At 41.1% G+C, this 16550-nt stretch overlaps 1 protein-coding gene across 2 annotated transcripts in view; it reads right to left on the reverse strand.

The window, feature by feature from the left end:
• Racgap1 (Rac GTPase activating protein 1) overlaps nucleotides 1-16550 on the reverse strand; it is a 31367-nt gene that overhangs the window by 4903 nt on the left and 9914 nt on the right. The window contains exons 3-12 of one of the 2 annotated variants that reach the window (XM_087899280.1): nucleotides 15933-16124; nucleotides 14586-14722; nucleotides 13020-13089; nucleotides 11327-11380; nucleotides 8683-8763; nucleotides 8095-8212; nucleotides 7170-7300; nucleotides 5088-5252; nucleotides 1258-1353; nucleotides 978-1176 (exon numbers count right to left, since the gene is read on the reverse strand). In XM_087899280.1, coding sequence (XP_087755406.1) covers nucleotides 978-1176; nucleotides 1258-1353; nucleotides 5088-5252; nucleotides 7170-7300; nucleotides 8095-8212; nucleotides 8683-8763; nucleotides 11327-11380; nucleotides 13020-13089; nucleotides 14586-14722; nucleotides 15933-16124 — 1243 coding nt within the window. Of the gene's footprint in view, nucleotides 1-977; nucleotides 1177-1257; nucleotides 1354-5087; nucleotides 5253-7169; nucleotides 7301-8094; nucleotides 8213-8682; nucleotides 8764-11326; nucleotides 11381-13019; nucleotides 13090-14585; nucleotides 14723-15932; nucleotides 16139-16550 lie in introns of both variants that reach the window. The other variant, XM_048444587.3, reaches the window with a different exon arrangement.

Here is a 16550-nt window from a genome sequence, read left to right on the forward strand (position 1 = left end):
GTATAATGGAAAATGATGTTAGAGGCATACCCAGGAGGCAAGTCATAGAGGGTCTTTTTAACCATGTTAAGGATGAGTTCAGTCTAAAACTGATGGGAAAGCTGGGCATGGTGATATATGCCTTTAATCCCAGCACTCAGGAGGCAGAGGCAGGTGTTCTGAGTTTGAGGCCAGCCTGATCTACAGAGTGAGTTCCAGGACAGTCAGGACTACACAGAGAAATCCCATCTCAAAAAACCAAAGTAATAAGATAAAATAAAATGAAAATAATGGATAGACGAGAAAGGGACAACAATTAACTTAGAGTATAAAAGAACCACGTCAGTTCCTGTATAAAGATTACCTGGTAGAGGGCATAGACAGACAGGACAATCTGTTAGCAGGTTCTTAGCATATTCCAGGGATAGTTAAGTCCCATGACTTGTGATAAATATCAAATTTAAGGTATATTTACAGGCTACCAATAAGATTCGTGGTGGAAAAAGAATTAAAGATGGTTCTGATCTCAAAAGGACAACATAAAACTTGACTTAAAAACAAGGAGCAACAACAAACCGTTAAGTCCTATTTAGTTTAATTCTTCCCCTTATTTTTTATGTTCATGGGTGCTTTTCCTACATATAAGTCTGAGCACTACAATGCGTGTAGTTCCCAAAGAGGCCAAAAGAGCGTGTCAGATTCTCCTGGATTGGAGTTACAAGTGGTATCACATGGATGCTGAGAATCAAACCCAGGTTCTCTATAAGAGCAGCCAGTACTTAGCCACTGAGCCATCTCTTAGCCCCTCTATTTGGCTAAAAGAAGAGAAAGGCTTGACGAGAGACTTATACAGTCATTCACCCACCAACTACTGAGCACCCACCAACTACTGAGCACCACTACCTCCCAGGCACTGCACCGGGCAGCAGGGAAGACGTGAACTGTGTGCACAAAACTCAGTTCTGGAGTCACAGCCAGGAATTAAGATCTGCCCTCACCTGCTGCCTCCATAAAGGCTCTGCTTAGCCAAGACGTCAGAAGGGGCTCTTTGAGGTTTCGAAGGAAGTCTTTCAGGAGGCTACAGATGGCATGGATATCATCCACTTTGCTAAGCAGGGGTACAGTTTTCACTTTGAGGAATTTCTCTTTCAGCTCTTTTACTGTCCGGTCACAACCTGAGATCCTGTATAAGCCTGCCTATTATAAAAGACAACAGTTAGGAACTCCCAAACTACTAATACAAATAGCAAGCTTACCCTGCCAGGAGTCCACTCTTACCTCAGTCAGGCCTCGCTGTTCAATCTCATTCACACAGCTGACAATAATCGCAGGGATCATTGGAGAAGTCTGGGACACGAAATCTGCCAACATTCCCTGGAAAACACGATCTTTATTATTTACACCACAGACACCAAGAGAGGAAAACCATCTGCAAAGAGTTGCCATTAAACACAAAGAAATTCTATCAATTTTTGCATTTCTATTCTCAAAGTACACTTTAAAATAGTCTTGGGGGTGGGTGTTTTGAGACAGGGTTTCTCTGTAGCTTAGGAGCCTGTCCTGGAATGTGCTCTCATAGACTAGGCTGGCCTCGAATTTACAGATATCTCCCTGCCTCTGCCTCTATTTATTTATTTATTCATTTATTTATTATGTATGCAATATTCTGTCTGTGTGTCTGTCTGCAGGCCAGAAGAGGGAATCAGATCTCAGTTCAGATAGTTGTGAGCCACCATGTGGTTGCCGGGAATTGAACTCAGGACCTTTGGAAGAGCAGGCAATGCTCTTAACCATTGAGCCATTTCTCCAGGCCCAGCAACTCTTATAAAAGAAAAACATTTAATTGATGTGGTATCTTACAGGTTCAGAAGTCTAGTCCATTATCATCACTGTAGAAGCATTGTGCTGTGCAGGCAAACATGATACCAACTACATCGTGATATGCAGGCAACAGGAAATGGTCTGTCTCACTGGGCATGGCTAGAGTATATATGAGACCTCAAAGTCTGCCTCCAGTGACACACTTCCTCCAACAAAACCACATCTACTCCAACAAGGCCACACCTCCTAAATGTCACTCCCTTTAGAGGGTATTTTCTTTTAAACCAGCACAGGGGCTGAGAGATGGCTGACCATGTACTATCTTCCAGAGGACCTGAACTTACTTCCCAGCACCCTACACCAGGTGGCACACAACCACCTATAACTCTAGCTCCAGGAGAATCTGACATCTCTGGCCTCCAAAGGTACCTGAACTCAGGTGCACATACTCCACTCCATACATAGTTTAAAAAATAATAAATTTTAAAATACTCTCATAGGGACTGAGTGTGGCTCAGTTAGCAGAGTGCATGCCTAGCTTCACTGCTTATTTTTTCTTGTCTTTGAGTAAAAGAAGAGGAAGTTCTTAGAGTTGGTGGCATTATTACTTGCCCAAGAAAATTGACCAAGACTCTGTTTTTGTTTTGAGACAGGATCTCTTGTAGCCGAGGATGGCTTCAAACTTACTATATAGCTTAGGATGACCTTGAAACTCTGGTCCTCTACTATCTCTAGTGTGCTGGGATAACAGGCACTAGCCACCATGTCCAGTGTATGAATTGGTAGGGACCAAACATGGGTCCTCAGCAAGAGCAGCAAACGCTCTTAAGCATACTTTAATCTTTTATGTAAGTGCAATTGTGACTTTGAATGAAGCACACCCCCAAAAATGTGTATTCTGGCTTTTCTTCTTAAACAGAGCAGTCAGGAATGTGCTCCTTAACTCAGGGTGCTTTTGGAATGAGCTGACCCCAAGGTAAATATGTTTAGACTCCTTAAATAAAATCACCATTTTCCTTTGTTCAGGGAAAACTTGGTCCCAATATTTGCCTTACCTACTACATATAGGTAACAAGTCTTTTCCCACTCGTATCTTGGCTTTGCACTCAACAAAATGCAAAGCCATTGCATCCAATTATATAACAACATCTAAAGCCAGATATAGAAGGATCACTTTATGTGATGATGGAATTTGACTATGGTCTCAAAAACTACTATATGAGAATTATACGCAGGGAAAAACACAGCTTGGGAAACTTCTAAAGATGAGAAGATGATGGGTTTGCATTTAGAATGAGTACAGACAAGACTTCCAGAGTTAACACGGACAATACACAAACTGTACCTTACCAGGAACAGGTTTGACATCGGGCCAGTCTCAACTATTCTTTCTAGTGCTATGGTATTTCACAGTGGAACTGGAGATGTCTGAAGTTTAGATTCCTCTTGCAGAGGATCCAAGTTCAATTCCCAGTACCCATGTCACATGGCTCACGACTGCCCACAACTCCAGCTGGAGAGGCTTCAGTACTCAAAGACAAATACACACACATACATAATAATAAAATAGATCTTTAAAGTAATTTTGCAGTGTATATGTTCTTGATACTAAAATGTTACAGTTTAAAACATATAAACCAGGTGGTGATGGTGCACGCCTTTAAATCCAGCACTCAGGAGGCAGCAGGTGGATCTCTGTGAGTTCAAGGTTCAAGGTCAGCCTCATCAACAAAGAGAGTTCCAGGAAGGCCAGGGATTGTTACAAAGAGAAACCCTGTCTTGAAAAACAAAACAAAAACAATAACAACAAAAAAACATGCCTTATGGGCTGGAGAGATGGCTGAGAGGTTAAGAGCACTGACTGTTTTTCCAGAGGACCCAGGTTCAATTCCCAGCAACCACATGGTGACACACAACCACCTGTAATGAGATCTGGTGCCCTCTTCTGGCCTGCAGGCATACATGCAGGCAAAACATTGTATACATAATAAATAAATCTTTAAAAAAAAAAAGTCACACATGCGCTGCTTATCACCTAGGCTAACAATAGGTGTTCTGATGCTAAAACTCTGCAAGGACACTTTCACCAAAACTATGGTTTAGGGGCTGGGGAGATGGCTTAGTGGTTAAGAGCACTGGTTGTTCTTCCAGAGGACCTGGGTTCAATTCCCAGCACCCACATGGCAGCTCACAATGGTGTGTAACTCCAGTTCCAGAGGATCCAACACGTTCACACGGACATATATGGAGGCAAAACACCAACGCACATAAAAAGATAAATAAATAATTAACGAAACTATGGTCATTGTCGGCCAACTGACACAGAACAAAGTTTTCAGTTCATGGACTGGACCAAAATAAATTGATAAAATATTTAAAAATAATAGGGGCTGGAGAGTTGGCTCAGTGGTTAAGAGCACTGACTGTTCTTCTAGAGGACCCAGGTTCAATTCCCAGCACCCACACGTCAACTCACAACTGTCTGAAGATCCAGTTGCAAGGGATCTGACACCTTCACATCAATGCACATAAAATAAAGTTAAATAAACCATAAAAAATATTTTTAAAAAATAATAAAATTGTTAAAAATAATTTCCTAATTAAGCAATCCAATTAAAAAAAATAAAACAAGCTGGGCATAGTGGTGCATGCCTTTGATCCCAGCACTCTGGAGGCAGACAAAGACAGATTTCCAGGTTCAGGACGAACATGGTCTACAGAGTTCCAAGACAGCCAGGGCTACACAGAGAAACCCTGTTTTAAAACTCAGAAGATAAAGAAAGAAAATAAAGAATTATTGGTAAGAACTAAGGATGGGATTGGAGAACTGATAAGATAAGAGTGGCTGTGAGTTCACAACTGCACAAGTGGTAGGAATCAGGAGTTAGCTGTAAGAACGTCACTGGGTATGTGTGAAATCTTCTTAGGGGAGGAAAGGGAGGAGGAAGGAGGAGGAGTGAGGGGGAAAAAAGGAAGAAAAAAAGGAAAGAGAGAAGAGAAAGAGAAATGAGGGAGAACAAAAGAGAGGGAGGAGGGAAAGGAACAAAGAAGGAGGAAGAGAAAGGAGGAAAGAAGAGGAAGGAGGAGGAGGGAGGAAAGAGGGAGAAAGATTATTAAACAAGAGAAACCCAAACAAGATTCTGCCACAGGTCAATATTTTATTATTTATATTCCTTTTTCATGGAGGGAAATTTTATTTGATATCAATAATTTTAAAATAAAAACTGTCTATGCCTTTGAAAGACTAAAGAAGAAACAAATGACAGCTGGCTGGTAATGAGTCTTACCTCTCCAATCTTAACCGGAGTTCCCACCAGGGGAGAAATGCAGGGAAGGGGACATCGGTCCCGACATTCTGGGTGAGAGACCAAACGACAGTCTCGACACTTCAGAGACAGCTTGCCAAATTTGATCCTCTTTCCACACGGAACACAAGATTCGGGCTTAATAACCTGAAGATAAAACAGGGCAGATGCAATAAAAATATGAATTAACAAAGTTATTGTCAACCACAGGTATTAAATACACAGTATGTACAAAACAACGCTTTAGATCATTACACATTTTAATGTAATTCCCACAAAAATTCTCAAAAGTAGGTCATGTTTGCTTCATTTTAAGAATAGCAAGGGTCTGTTGGTCATGGTGACACATGCCTTTAATTCCAGTACCTAGTGGACAAAGGCAGGCAGATCTCTGTGAGCTCAAAGCCAATCAGGGCTACAAAATGAAACCATTGCAAGGACAAAGTTTTAAAAAGGCAATAGTCATTGGCTAACACTATCTCCTCAGTTAGGGTGGGTCCTTGTGAGCCCCTCCTCCATCCATGCTGCTGGAGAGAGGAAGAGTCATTTTTCTCTGGAGGTGTGGCCATTGGAAAGTTGCTCATGCTCCAATGTATGAATCCTCACACCCATGCACATATTGGAAGCACTAATTAGACTTAGTAAGTTATTTAAAAAGTAGAATAAAAAGAGGACATGAAGTTGAGATCGGACTGTTGAGGGTAGTCCAGGATTTAGGGGAGTGGTAGAGGGGCTGAATATGATCAAAACACATTGTATTCATGTCTAAAATTCTCAAATAAAAAAATGCCACACTGTTAAAAGCAGCTAGTAACAAGTGTTGACAAACATAAACTGAAACTCTTACATAACACTGATAGGAATATAAAATACACATAAGGGAAAAGTCTGGAAGACCCTCAGAAAGTTAAGCATAGTTACCGTATGACCCACTAATTCCATTTCTAAGTATACATATGTAAGAAAAATGAAAATGGTCTACATAAAATGTGTGCACATAGCCTTCTTTCTAGTAGCTGAAAATGGAAAACCCTAAATGTCTATCCACTAATAAACAGATAAATATATGTGGCATATGCTTTCGATACAGTGGAACATCATTCATCACACAGGCTACAGCACTGGTGAGTTAATGAAAGAAGCCAGACCCAGAAGTGCACAGACCAGACGGCCTCATGCACATGAAACGTCTTAAAATAGGAAATCCACAGACACGAGTGGTGTGGACGATGGTAGCCTCTGACTACTAGAAACTGATGCAGCACAGAATGGTGAGGGTAATTCTATTAGGTATAGATTTCATCTTTGGGTGGTGAAAATGTTCTAAAATTGACAATAACGAAAGATACCCAACTCTATGAATATATTAAATGTCAGTGGATTTAAACGGATGAATGAAGCCAGGCAATGGTGGCTCACACCCATAACTCCAGCATGAAAGTTGCCAGTGGGGCTGGAGAGACAACTCAATGATTAAGGGCACTCATCATTCTTGTAGAGGACACAAGTTGGATTCCCAGCACCCGCACTGGGTAGCTCACACCTGTAACTCCAGCTCCAAATGAGCTGATCCCCATATTAAGATCACCAATATCATGCAGGATAACTTTATGGACATAAAATAATATGTAATGTCTTGATTAGGATGTGAGTCACATGAGCTATGAGTTTGGCAAATTCGATGAAAAGTAGCCTTAAAAATCTGTACATTAGTCAGGTGCTGGTGGCGCACACCTTTAATCCCAGTACTGTCAGCAGAGGCAGGGGCAGTTCTCTGAGTTTAAGGCCAGCCTGATCTCTAGAGCTAGTTCCAGGACGGCCAGGACTACATAGAGAAACCCTGTCTTGAAAACAAAGAAATAAACAAGCTCAATACAAAATGGTGTCTGCTCCTTCCAAATACAAAGATAAATAGGAGTGGTGGTGAGGTGCTGTAAGCCCAGCACTTGAGCGGTTAAAGCAGGAGGCACAACAGAGCCAGAGGCCAACCTGGGCTACAAGAATGAGCCCATTTTCAAAAACAAATTAATTGCCTCAAAGGAAATGAAGTCATCCCAGATTTACCGTCTTTGAGACAAAGTCATGTAGGCGTGTGCCTCCAGTACTCTGAGGTGTGCCTGAATTGTCTGTCTCAGTTCTTGGCTCCAGTGGCCTGCTGTTCAGAGCGGAGTCACTGTTCACAGGTTGCAAAGGACCTAGAAAGCAATCAAATTTAAACTTCTGTCCTAAAATTTTTCATCCTGGACTTTAATCCCACTTTTGTTTTCATTTTCATATTTTTTCCTTTTTAATTTTGCTATTAATATAACTAGTAATAAATAGTGAATACACAGTTTCCAAAAAAGCTTCAATTTTCTACTAGTGGTATACCAGACTGACTAGCCAGAAGTAAGGGACAACACACACACACACCAGGACAGCAGCAAGTAGGTAGCCTTGTCTCAAGAGGCTTTTAAGAAATCCACTCTCAATTTCAGCCAGTATATTTATTTATTTATATTTGGTTTTGGTAGCCAAGGCTGGCCTCAAACTTATGCTTGATCTTCCTACCTCAGAACTTCATGGTTCATTTTTAGACATGAGACACACCTGCCTTTTCTTCCTTCCTTTCCTTCTTTATAATTTTTTTTGAGATTTTATTAATTATGTGTATGAGTGCTTGCCTGAATTAATCTGTGCACATGTGTGTAGTACCCAAGGAGGCCAGAAAGGGATGTCAGATTCCCTAGGTCTGGAGTTTCAGATGGTTATAAGCCACTATTTGGGTGCTAGCATCCTTTAATGTTAAGTCATCTCACCAGCCCTGTTTTGTTTTTTTGGTCTCACCATGTATCCACAGACTGATTCTGAACTCACTATGAAGCCTAGGCTGCCCTCCAATTTCAATCTACCTGTCTCTGCTTCCAAGTGATTAGACAGATTATAGCTGTGTGCTCCACAGCCAGCACGGCAGAGACAGTGACGAAATTTAGTCATAAATCCATCAGACCTGACTTCCCCCGACTCCTGGTCCAAGATGGCAATGTCTCAATCGTAGACACAGCTTCAATGGGTCCACCATCACTTGGAACAGTCACTGTAGTTTTTGCAACTATTGATTCATTTGCCTGAAACAGAAGCCATAATGAAAGAAAGATAAACTAACTTTGTTTCTATATAGGTATTTTCCAGTAGCTAAAAATCCCCAAATCCCGAGTTAGGACTTATATTCCAGTCGTAAGCCCTTAAATCAAAATCTTAAACACTGCAGGGGACATATACAGCGAAATACAATCAAACCTATAGCCGAAAGTTCTCATCTTTTTCTTGTTTGAGACGAGATCTCTCTATGGAGTCCTGGCTGTCTCTGCCTCCCGAGTGCTGGGATTAAAGGTGTGCGCCGCCACCACCTGGCTGACACTGGCTGCTCTTAATCAAAGCCCATTCACATGGACAAGAGAGGATCTTACTACATAGAAAAGCACTCAAACTTCTCTCAAGATAACATTGTATTAATACTGACTGTCATTTTACCTTGCAAAGCCACTAATCCCTGATGCATTTAGGATCACAGTTCTCTGGCTCTGACTCCTCTTACCTGGTCTACTGTAGAGCCAATGGAACAGGTTTTCTTTACAGGCCCAGGAGGGCCATCAATGAATTGCCGGCTGTTGGAGCGCTAGAGAGGGAGTAAAGACCAAAACTTTAGTTTCAAGTAGAACTGAAGCCCAGAAAACACAACAGTCCTATCAGCAACTACATTCAAGTCCTAAGAACCAGGCTACAACAAATAGCAATGCTCATTCTCATGTCTGTTTGTTAAACAAACACAAAAATGCTCTCAGTGCTATAGAAAAGAGACAAGCTTTGAAGAAAACATCAGAAAGAGAAAAACTATAATCCTATCTAAGGACACGAAGTCTTTGGAAACACATCAAATACCCTAAGCATGTCAGCCCAGATAAGATTTCCATATCCCATTATATACACATTGCATCTGAAGCTTATATTAGAGCATAAAAGTCCTGCATAAAAATTCACATGACAACTCAAAAATAATCCAAACATATTCTCTTCTACTATATGGAGATGTAGCCCAGACTCGTGAAATAAAGTAGACTCTTGCCCTGTGTCACTACTTTAAGCAGTATCACTATGGCCCCTGCAGGACTGATGAGATGGCTCAGTGGGTAAAGTTGCTTATGTGCAAGTCTGATGATCTCAGTTCAATTCCCAGAACCTACAGTGGCTTGGAAAGAACCAATACATATACACTGAGACATGCACGTGCTTACATACAATACATATACACTGAGACATGCACGTGCTTACATACAATACATATACACTGAGACATGCACGTGCTTACATACAATACTATACACTGAGACATGCACGTGCTTACATACAATACATATACACTGAGACATGCACGTGCTTACATACAATACATATACACCGAGACATGCACGTGCTTACATACAATACATATACACTGAGACATGCACGTGCTTACATACAATACATATACACTGAGACATGCACGTGCTTACATACAATACATATACACCGAGACATGCACGTGCTTACATACAATACATATACACCGAGACATGCACGTGCTTACATACAATACATATACACCGAGACATGCACGTGCTTACATACAATACATATACACCGAGACATGCACGTGCTTACATACAATACATATACACCGAGACATGCACGTGCTTACATACAATACATATACACTGAGACATGCACGTGCCTGTACTTTTTCTCTCCCCCACCTCACACACAATAATAGCAATAAATAAAAATTTTAAATTAGGGACTGGAGAGATAGCTCAGTGGTTAAGAGCACTGACTGTTCTTCCAGAGGACCAGGGTTCAATTCCCAGCACCCACATGGCAGCTCATAGCTGTCTGTAACTCCAGTTCCAGGGGACCCAACATCTTCACACAGACATACATGCAGGCAAGACATCAATGCACATAAAATTTTAAAAAAATTTAAAAAAAGAAAAAAAAATTAAATTAAAGAAGTATTGTCCCAGTAGCATTAGTCCATTTGTGTTTTGTGACTGTTTGTTTTTCTATGTAACCCTGGCTGTCCTGAAACTGTAGACCAGGCTGGGCTCTAATTCAGAGATCCACCTGCCCCTACCTCCCAAGTGCTGAGATTAAAAGTGTGCCCCACCACAGCTGACCTACATTTTGTGCTTTTTGTTTAACGATGTCTAAAGATGTGCTAGAAATATAGTTTTGTATCCAAATTTCCCAAAAAGAAAAACTATTACTAATAGGTTTTTGTTTGGTTTTTCTTTTAATATTTATTTTTATATTATGAGTAGCCTATGCATATATGTGAACACTACATGTAAGACTGATGCCCAAGGAGGTTATAAGAAGGTCCTGGAGGGGCTGGAGAGATAGCTCAGTGGTTAAGAGCACAGACTATTCTTCCAGAGGTTCTGAGTTCAATTCCCAGCAACCACATGGTGGCTCACAACCATCTGTAATGAGATCTGGTGCCCTCTTCTGGGGTGCAGGTACACATGCAGGCAGAATAATGTATACATAATAAATAAATAAATCTTTAAAAAAAAAAAAAAAAGGCCCTGGATCCCCTGAAACTGGAGTGACACACATTTGGGAGTTACCACCTGGGAACACCATCCAGATCCTCTACAAAAGCAGTTAAGTGCTCTTAACTGCAAGCCATTTCTCTAGCCCTGTTTTTGTTTTAAGTAGGATATCACAATGTAGTTTAACCTGGTCTCAAACTTGATAAATAGCCCAGACTGGCCTCAAATTCATGACCTTTTTGACTCAATCTCCTTAGTGTTATTATCACAACTGTGGGACATAATGTGGGGGGAGGGTGTGATTTGTTTTTGAAGATAGTATTTCTCTGTGTAACCCTGGCTGTCCTGGAACTCACTCTGTAGACTCAGAGATCTGCTTGCCTCTGCCTCCCAAGTGCTGGAATTAAATACATGCACTACCACACCTGGCAAAAACTCTTATTTTATAAACTGTAAAACATCTGAGCCTAATGGCATAAATTTATAATCCCAACAACCACTTAGAAGGCGGAGGCAGGAGGATCACCAATTTAAGACTTTAGTGAATGTGTTACAAGAGTGACAAGTGACTATAGAGAGAGCACTTGCCTAGTGTGCATGGGAGCGTGGGTTCAAGCCCCACCCAGGAAGGCAAGGAAAACACAGACATACCCTCTTTTCTCGTCTCTTCATTTTGAAATTCTTCACCAAAGAAGAATCCCAGTCCTGTTGGCAATTAGATCATGTTATTCTTTCTTTGCTTAGCTCGCTCATAAATCCCGCACAAATAAATTTACATCAAATAAGTCAGACTACCTAACTTAAAACCCCAGGAAAGGGAAATTTGGACAGTCTTTGAAGTTTGCTCCCAAGCTCCAGTTAGCAGGCTTCCTTCACATATTGAAGTCACAGTAACAGAATCAGGAACCAATGCCACAGAGACAGGAAAAGGTCAGAGAACCAACCCCTGTCGTGATATTTCAGGCAGCTGGTCCTTTATTCCTGATTATTCTTCTAATTAGTTTTAGAACTTAGAGAATACAAGACACTGTACTGACCATGTTAGATGTGACTCTTGCCCTAATTGACTGCTACTGTCTAACTGGATATTCCATCCAACAGGCCCTCTTAAGAAGCTAGTTTATGTTTTTTAACCCTCAATATCACTCTTTCTTGATCCTAAATACCTTTTACCTTTGAGGTCTATGCTTTTTACTACAGACTAGTTTCACTTCCATTACTGTAACCACGGCAATCATTTTGGTATCTACCTGTACTTCCCTTACTCCTGGTTACCCCTAAGAACACAGTATCTGAAAACAGCACAATGAACAGTAGCGCAACATGAACTGAACTTCCCCAATTATGATCAAATAATTCAGCTACTGGTTGATCAGCTCCAATTATAACAGCTATCACAGTAGAGGTTTTCCTCAAAACTTACCTGATATCTTTATTTCAAAAGGTGGCTTCCCAATATTTATATCCTTAAAATGGACATTTGCTTCTCTGGCCAAACACTGACTATGGTTTTTACTCTCCCAGGAATGCAGTAAGTACTTGCTACTGCTTTGCCATCAAAAACCAAACACTAACAACTTCCTGTGCTTTGGTTTGTTTCCTAGGTTTCAGCCTCCCACAGAAATGATGAACTGCCAGTGGACTACCAGTCTCCTGAACATTAAAGACTAAAATGTCAGTAGGTTTTTGAAACATTACCATTTATTCAGAAATTTCACCAGTTCTGCTACTGACAAAAGCGATGTAACAAGTTTAGACAGTAACCATTGCTTAATCAAAGAATAATATGAGGCCAAGAAATTTAAATTCTATCCTTCTGGCTCAAGTCCAACGACTTTAGTTTCCTTCTAATAGACGAAGGATAGCTAAGCTTCCCTCAAAAAACAAACTATGCTGGTAATAAAGTACAAATCCATTCACTTCAGGAGCAACAAATAAACATTACCCATGTCTACATAGCAAGCTCCAGGACAGCTACAACTACATAGTGAGATCCAATCTCAAAAATTAAAACACCTTGCCTAGTCAATCTTGCTAACTTTTACCTCTAGCTAGGGCTTTAACAAGTTAAGACACCATCAGTTACTACAGGTGCCTCCCAGAGACCCTTCAGATAAATTCAACTTCACAGCAAATCCTGAATTTTACATTCTTACTTCCAGAAAATGAATATTTAAGCCAGTGTCTTATAGCTTGTGTAAGTTTATAATTTCAATAGCCAGTTCAGAATTTGTAACAAATCATCAATGAAAGAATCATAAAGGACGGCAAGGACAGGAGCAGGGATGCTCCTACAGGGCAGGTTAACAAAAGCAGATAACTCTAGAGATCAAATATTTATTACCAGTGATTCATCAGTCTTGTCAAAGCTGATATCTGATAAAATGGAACCAGATTCATCAATGGTTGATAGTCTGGATTAAAAACAATAACACAGTGTTAGACAGAGACCATAAAACATAAAGCCACCAGTGCCCTGGGAAGTCCCACTGGTCAGGTAACATGAGGGTTTACAGACAAGCACCAAGCTGAAGCCAGAGCTGCAGTGAGCTGCTCTCCATGATCTCCATGGAGCACTGTGAGTGCAGAACAGCACAGTGGCTTCAGCAGCAAGGGAGTGTTACAGCCAGGGCTATGGGGCTTTCTTGCTGAGTGTATACTACAAGGAAGCAGACTGTGGCTCAATTTGATTCCAATTGAGTCTGAGATTTCCTACAAGTGAATATTACCCAGTACTGGACTTTTGGTTTGATATTTTTGTCTGCGACAAGGCTTGTAGCACAGGCTGTCCCATGAACTTCCCATAACTGGAGATGACCTTGAACATCTGACTCTCCTGCCCCTACTTCCCGAACACTGGAATTACATCCCAGTCCAGTTTACAAAGCACTGGAAACTGAACCATCCTAGGCAAGTACTCTACTATCTGCGCTACATCCCCAGCCCCCAGCACTGACTTTTTAAGACATTAAGTCCAAGCTGAATACAGTGGTCCATGAAATAACTGAAGCACTTGAGAGGCACAAGCTAAAGAATTCAAGGCCAGCCTGGGATATGTAAGACCCTGCCTCAAAAAACAGGGGCCGGGGGTGAGAGATGGCTCAGTGATTAAGACCTCACAGTACAAACATCAGGCGGATTACAGTCTTTTACAGCTCTCATTCCAGGGGACCAACTATTATTATAACTATTCTTTTCTGGGTTTCATGTGCACCCTGCACATGTTTACCTCACACTCATGCATAATTTTTTTAAACTTTAAAAAAAATAGAGTTGCCATATCTTCTTAATTATGAAGATTCCATGTGAGCTGGGCATAGGAGCATTACAGCTTTAACCCAGCATTCAGAAGGAAGAAAAAGGTAGGTCTCTATGAATTCAAGGGCAGCTCAGTATAAACAATAAATGAAGGCTAGCCAGGGCTATACCCTAAGATCCTATCTTACCAAACAAGATTCCTCATGGACCAAACAGCCAACAAAGCAAATAACCCTGAGAGTCTAAGTCTTTTCCTACTTATTGTACTGGGAGTATTACATTCAAAGCCTGGATGAAACTATTTCAGCGACACTATGGCTCCCAGCAGTCGCGGAGCTCTCTGGAGAATAAACACTGTGAGTACTGCTGAACTCCTACTTCCACCTCGGCTTTCTCCACAATGTACAGGATTAGTTATTGATGTGCAATTTAACACCAACATCAAAACTGCACCCTTGGTGAAACAACATCCTAAGGAAAATTTAAAAAAATAATGAAAGCAAATGGGGGCGGGCTCTGCCTCCCCCCACTCCTAAGCCTCTTCTGCTTTGTTCAGCACACATCCCAGAAGCAGTACATGTAAGGGTCAGATGACAGGACTTCTGACAGCTGTGCCGCTTGTCATCAGATGACAACAGATGCAGCTCCCCACCTATTGTTCCCAGCGTTGCCACTGGATGCTTGGCCTCGGTTGAGAAAAGCTAGAGCTGATTTTTGTTCCTCACTTAGCTGAATGCTGCCAGATGTGTCACACATGAGTATATCTCGAATCAGCTGAATCTGTTGCTCCTACAGACCAAAGCAGAGTAAAACATCATAACTAGCCAGGGAAGAAAGCTTCACCTTAAATTTATGGGACAGACAGATGACATTAAAATACAACATTATGCAAATGGGTCTTCAGGAAGGCATGACAACAATAGAATATTAATTTACATCAAGCCCAGGCTGTGGCTGGTTTCTGATGAGTAAAATCAGCTCCATATAGAATAGGGGTCTTTGCTATAAGATTTTTTAGATCAAACTGCTAATCCAAAAGGAAATAGATTTCACATAACAAAATTACTTCAAGTGTTGTTTTTATCCGTACAATTATTGGCCTCTCTTATAGATCAAAGCAGTCACATGTTTTTCTAAATAATGGAACTAAATACATTAAAATAGATACAAAGCTGCAATGCAGACAATTTAGGCTTACTGAGGCATCTAACACTGAGTTCAGATGGCTTAGTCCCCTCAACCAAAGCTCTCCTTTGTACCAGACCCATCCTGCCACATCAAAAGAATAATGTCGTATGCCAGTCACACTGTTCAACTCACTAACTACATCTAGCCCTTTATCCTGAGTTAGAGAGCAGTGATAAAGCATTAGAGTTGTCTTGCCTGTATCAATGACAGCAGGCCAGGGCCACCAATTCATAAAAAGAGAACAATATTCTAGGCATTTATAATAAATGATATAGGATGGGCATGGTGGCATACACACCTCTAAATCCAGTATTCAGAGAGCAGAGGCAGGAGGATCATCCTTGAGTTTCAGCCCATCAGGAATTGTACAGTAGAACCCTGTCTCAAAAGATGCCCACCCACCCCTGCAGAATAGCAAATAAATTGTGATTGATAAGGATTCTAGAATTTCATTATTATTCTCCCTCATTTTAATTCTTAAAAAAAAAATCTGGAGTGCTGGAGCCCAGGACCTTGTGCATGTCAGGCAAGCATTTTACCAACTGTACTACATTCTTGGCCATTTTGTTATACCTCTCATTTGAAATATGTCTAGTGAAAAACAGTTTCACTTCTAAAGGAGAAAAATAAATATTAATTTCAAGCTAAAAAAACAGAGGTCACAGGCTGCAGTTTCATCTCTAATCACAGGCAATATGTCAAACAATTCAGTTGTTTATGTGGATGGGAATTGGGTATATTTGATAAGGAGAAGCATTATCAAATGATGTCTCCCAAGCCCATCACCAGCCTAACCCTCAAGCACACACACCAGCTTTGCACACTCAGCCTCCGCCCGCTGTCTCCGTTTGATCTCTACATCTACTTGATTTCGCGCGTGCTTCAGCTTAACGTCCAGAGCGCTCCGCCCGGTCTCTGCTTTCAATAACAGATCTTTGAATTTCTCCAGCTCCTGGTTGGTTCTTTGACATTTCTTCCGGAAATCTTCGAAGTCCTTCACAACCTGGATGAATTCAACTGAGGACAGGTAAAAACTTCAATAATCCAAGCAACGAAACTACAACTGCTCAAAAAAGCAGGCCTATAGTTAGCTTCATCCCAAATATAAGGTCTTGCTAGACTATAGTCAAACATATCTGAACACGACCAGGAACAAACCTGTTCTGTCACTTTGGACAAGAACTTAGTGGGAAGCAATTCCTGATCCAATAGGCTACACAGTATTTGCTTAACCAGGGCATCTGCTATGGAGTATAACTCATTAGTCACCTGGCTCCAGATGTCACAAACGCTGAAAGCTCATGAACAGAAGGCAATCAAAGAGGGATACCTTTGGGGCAACCGTCACACATCAGGACAGTCACATAAAACAAAAAACAGCCTCCTTTACAGTCACACATTGCTGAACCAGAGTTACACAGCAAATCCA

The sequence above is a fragment of the Myodes glareolus genome, chromosome 19 (assembly GCF_982192425.1).
Source record: "Myodes glareolus chromosome 19, mMyoGla1.1, whole genome shotgun sequence".
NCBI lineage: Eukaryota > Metazoa > Chordata > Mammalia > Rodentia > Cricetidae > Myodes > Myodes glareolus.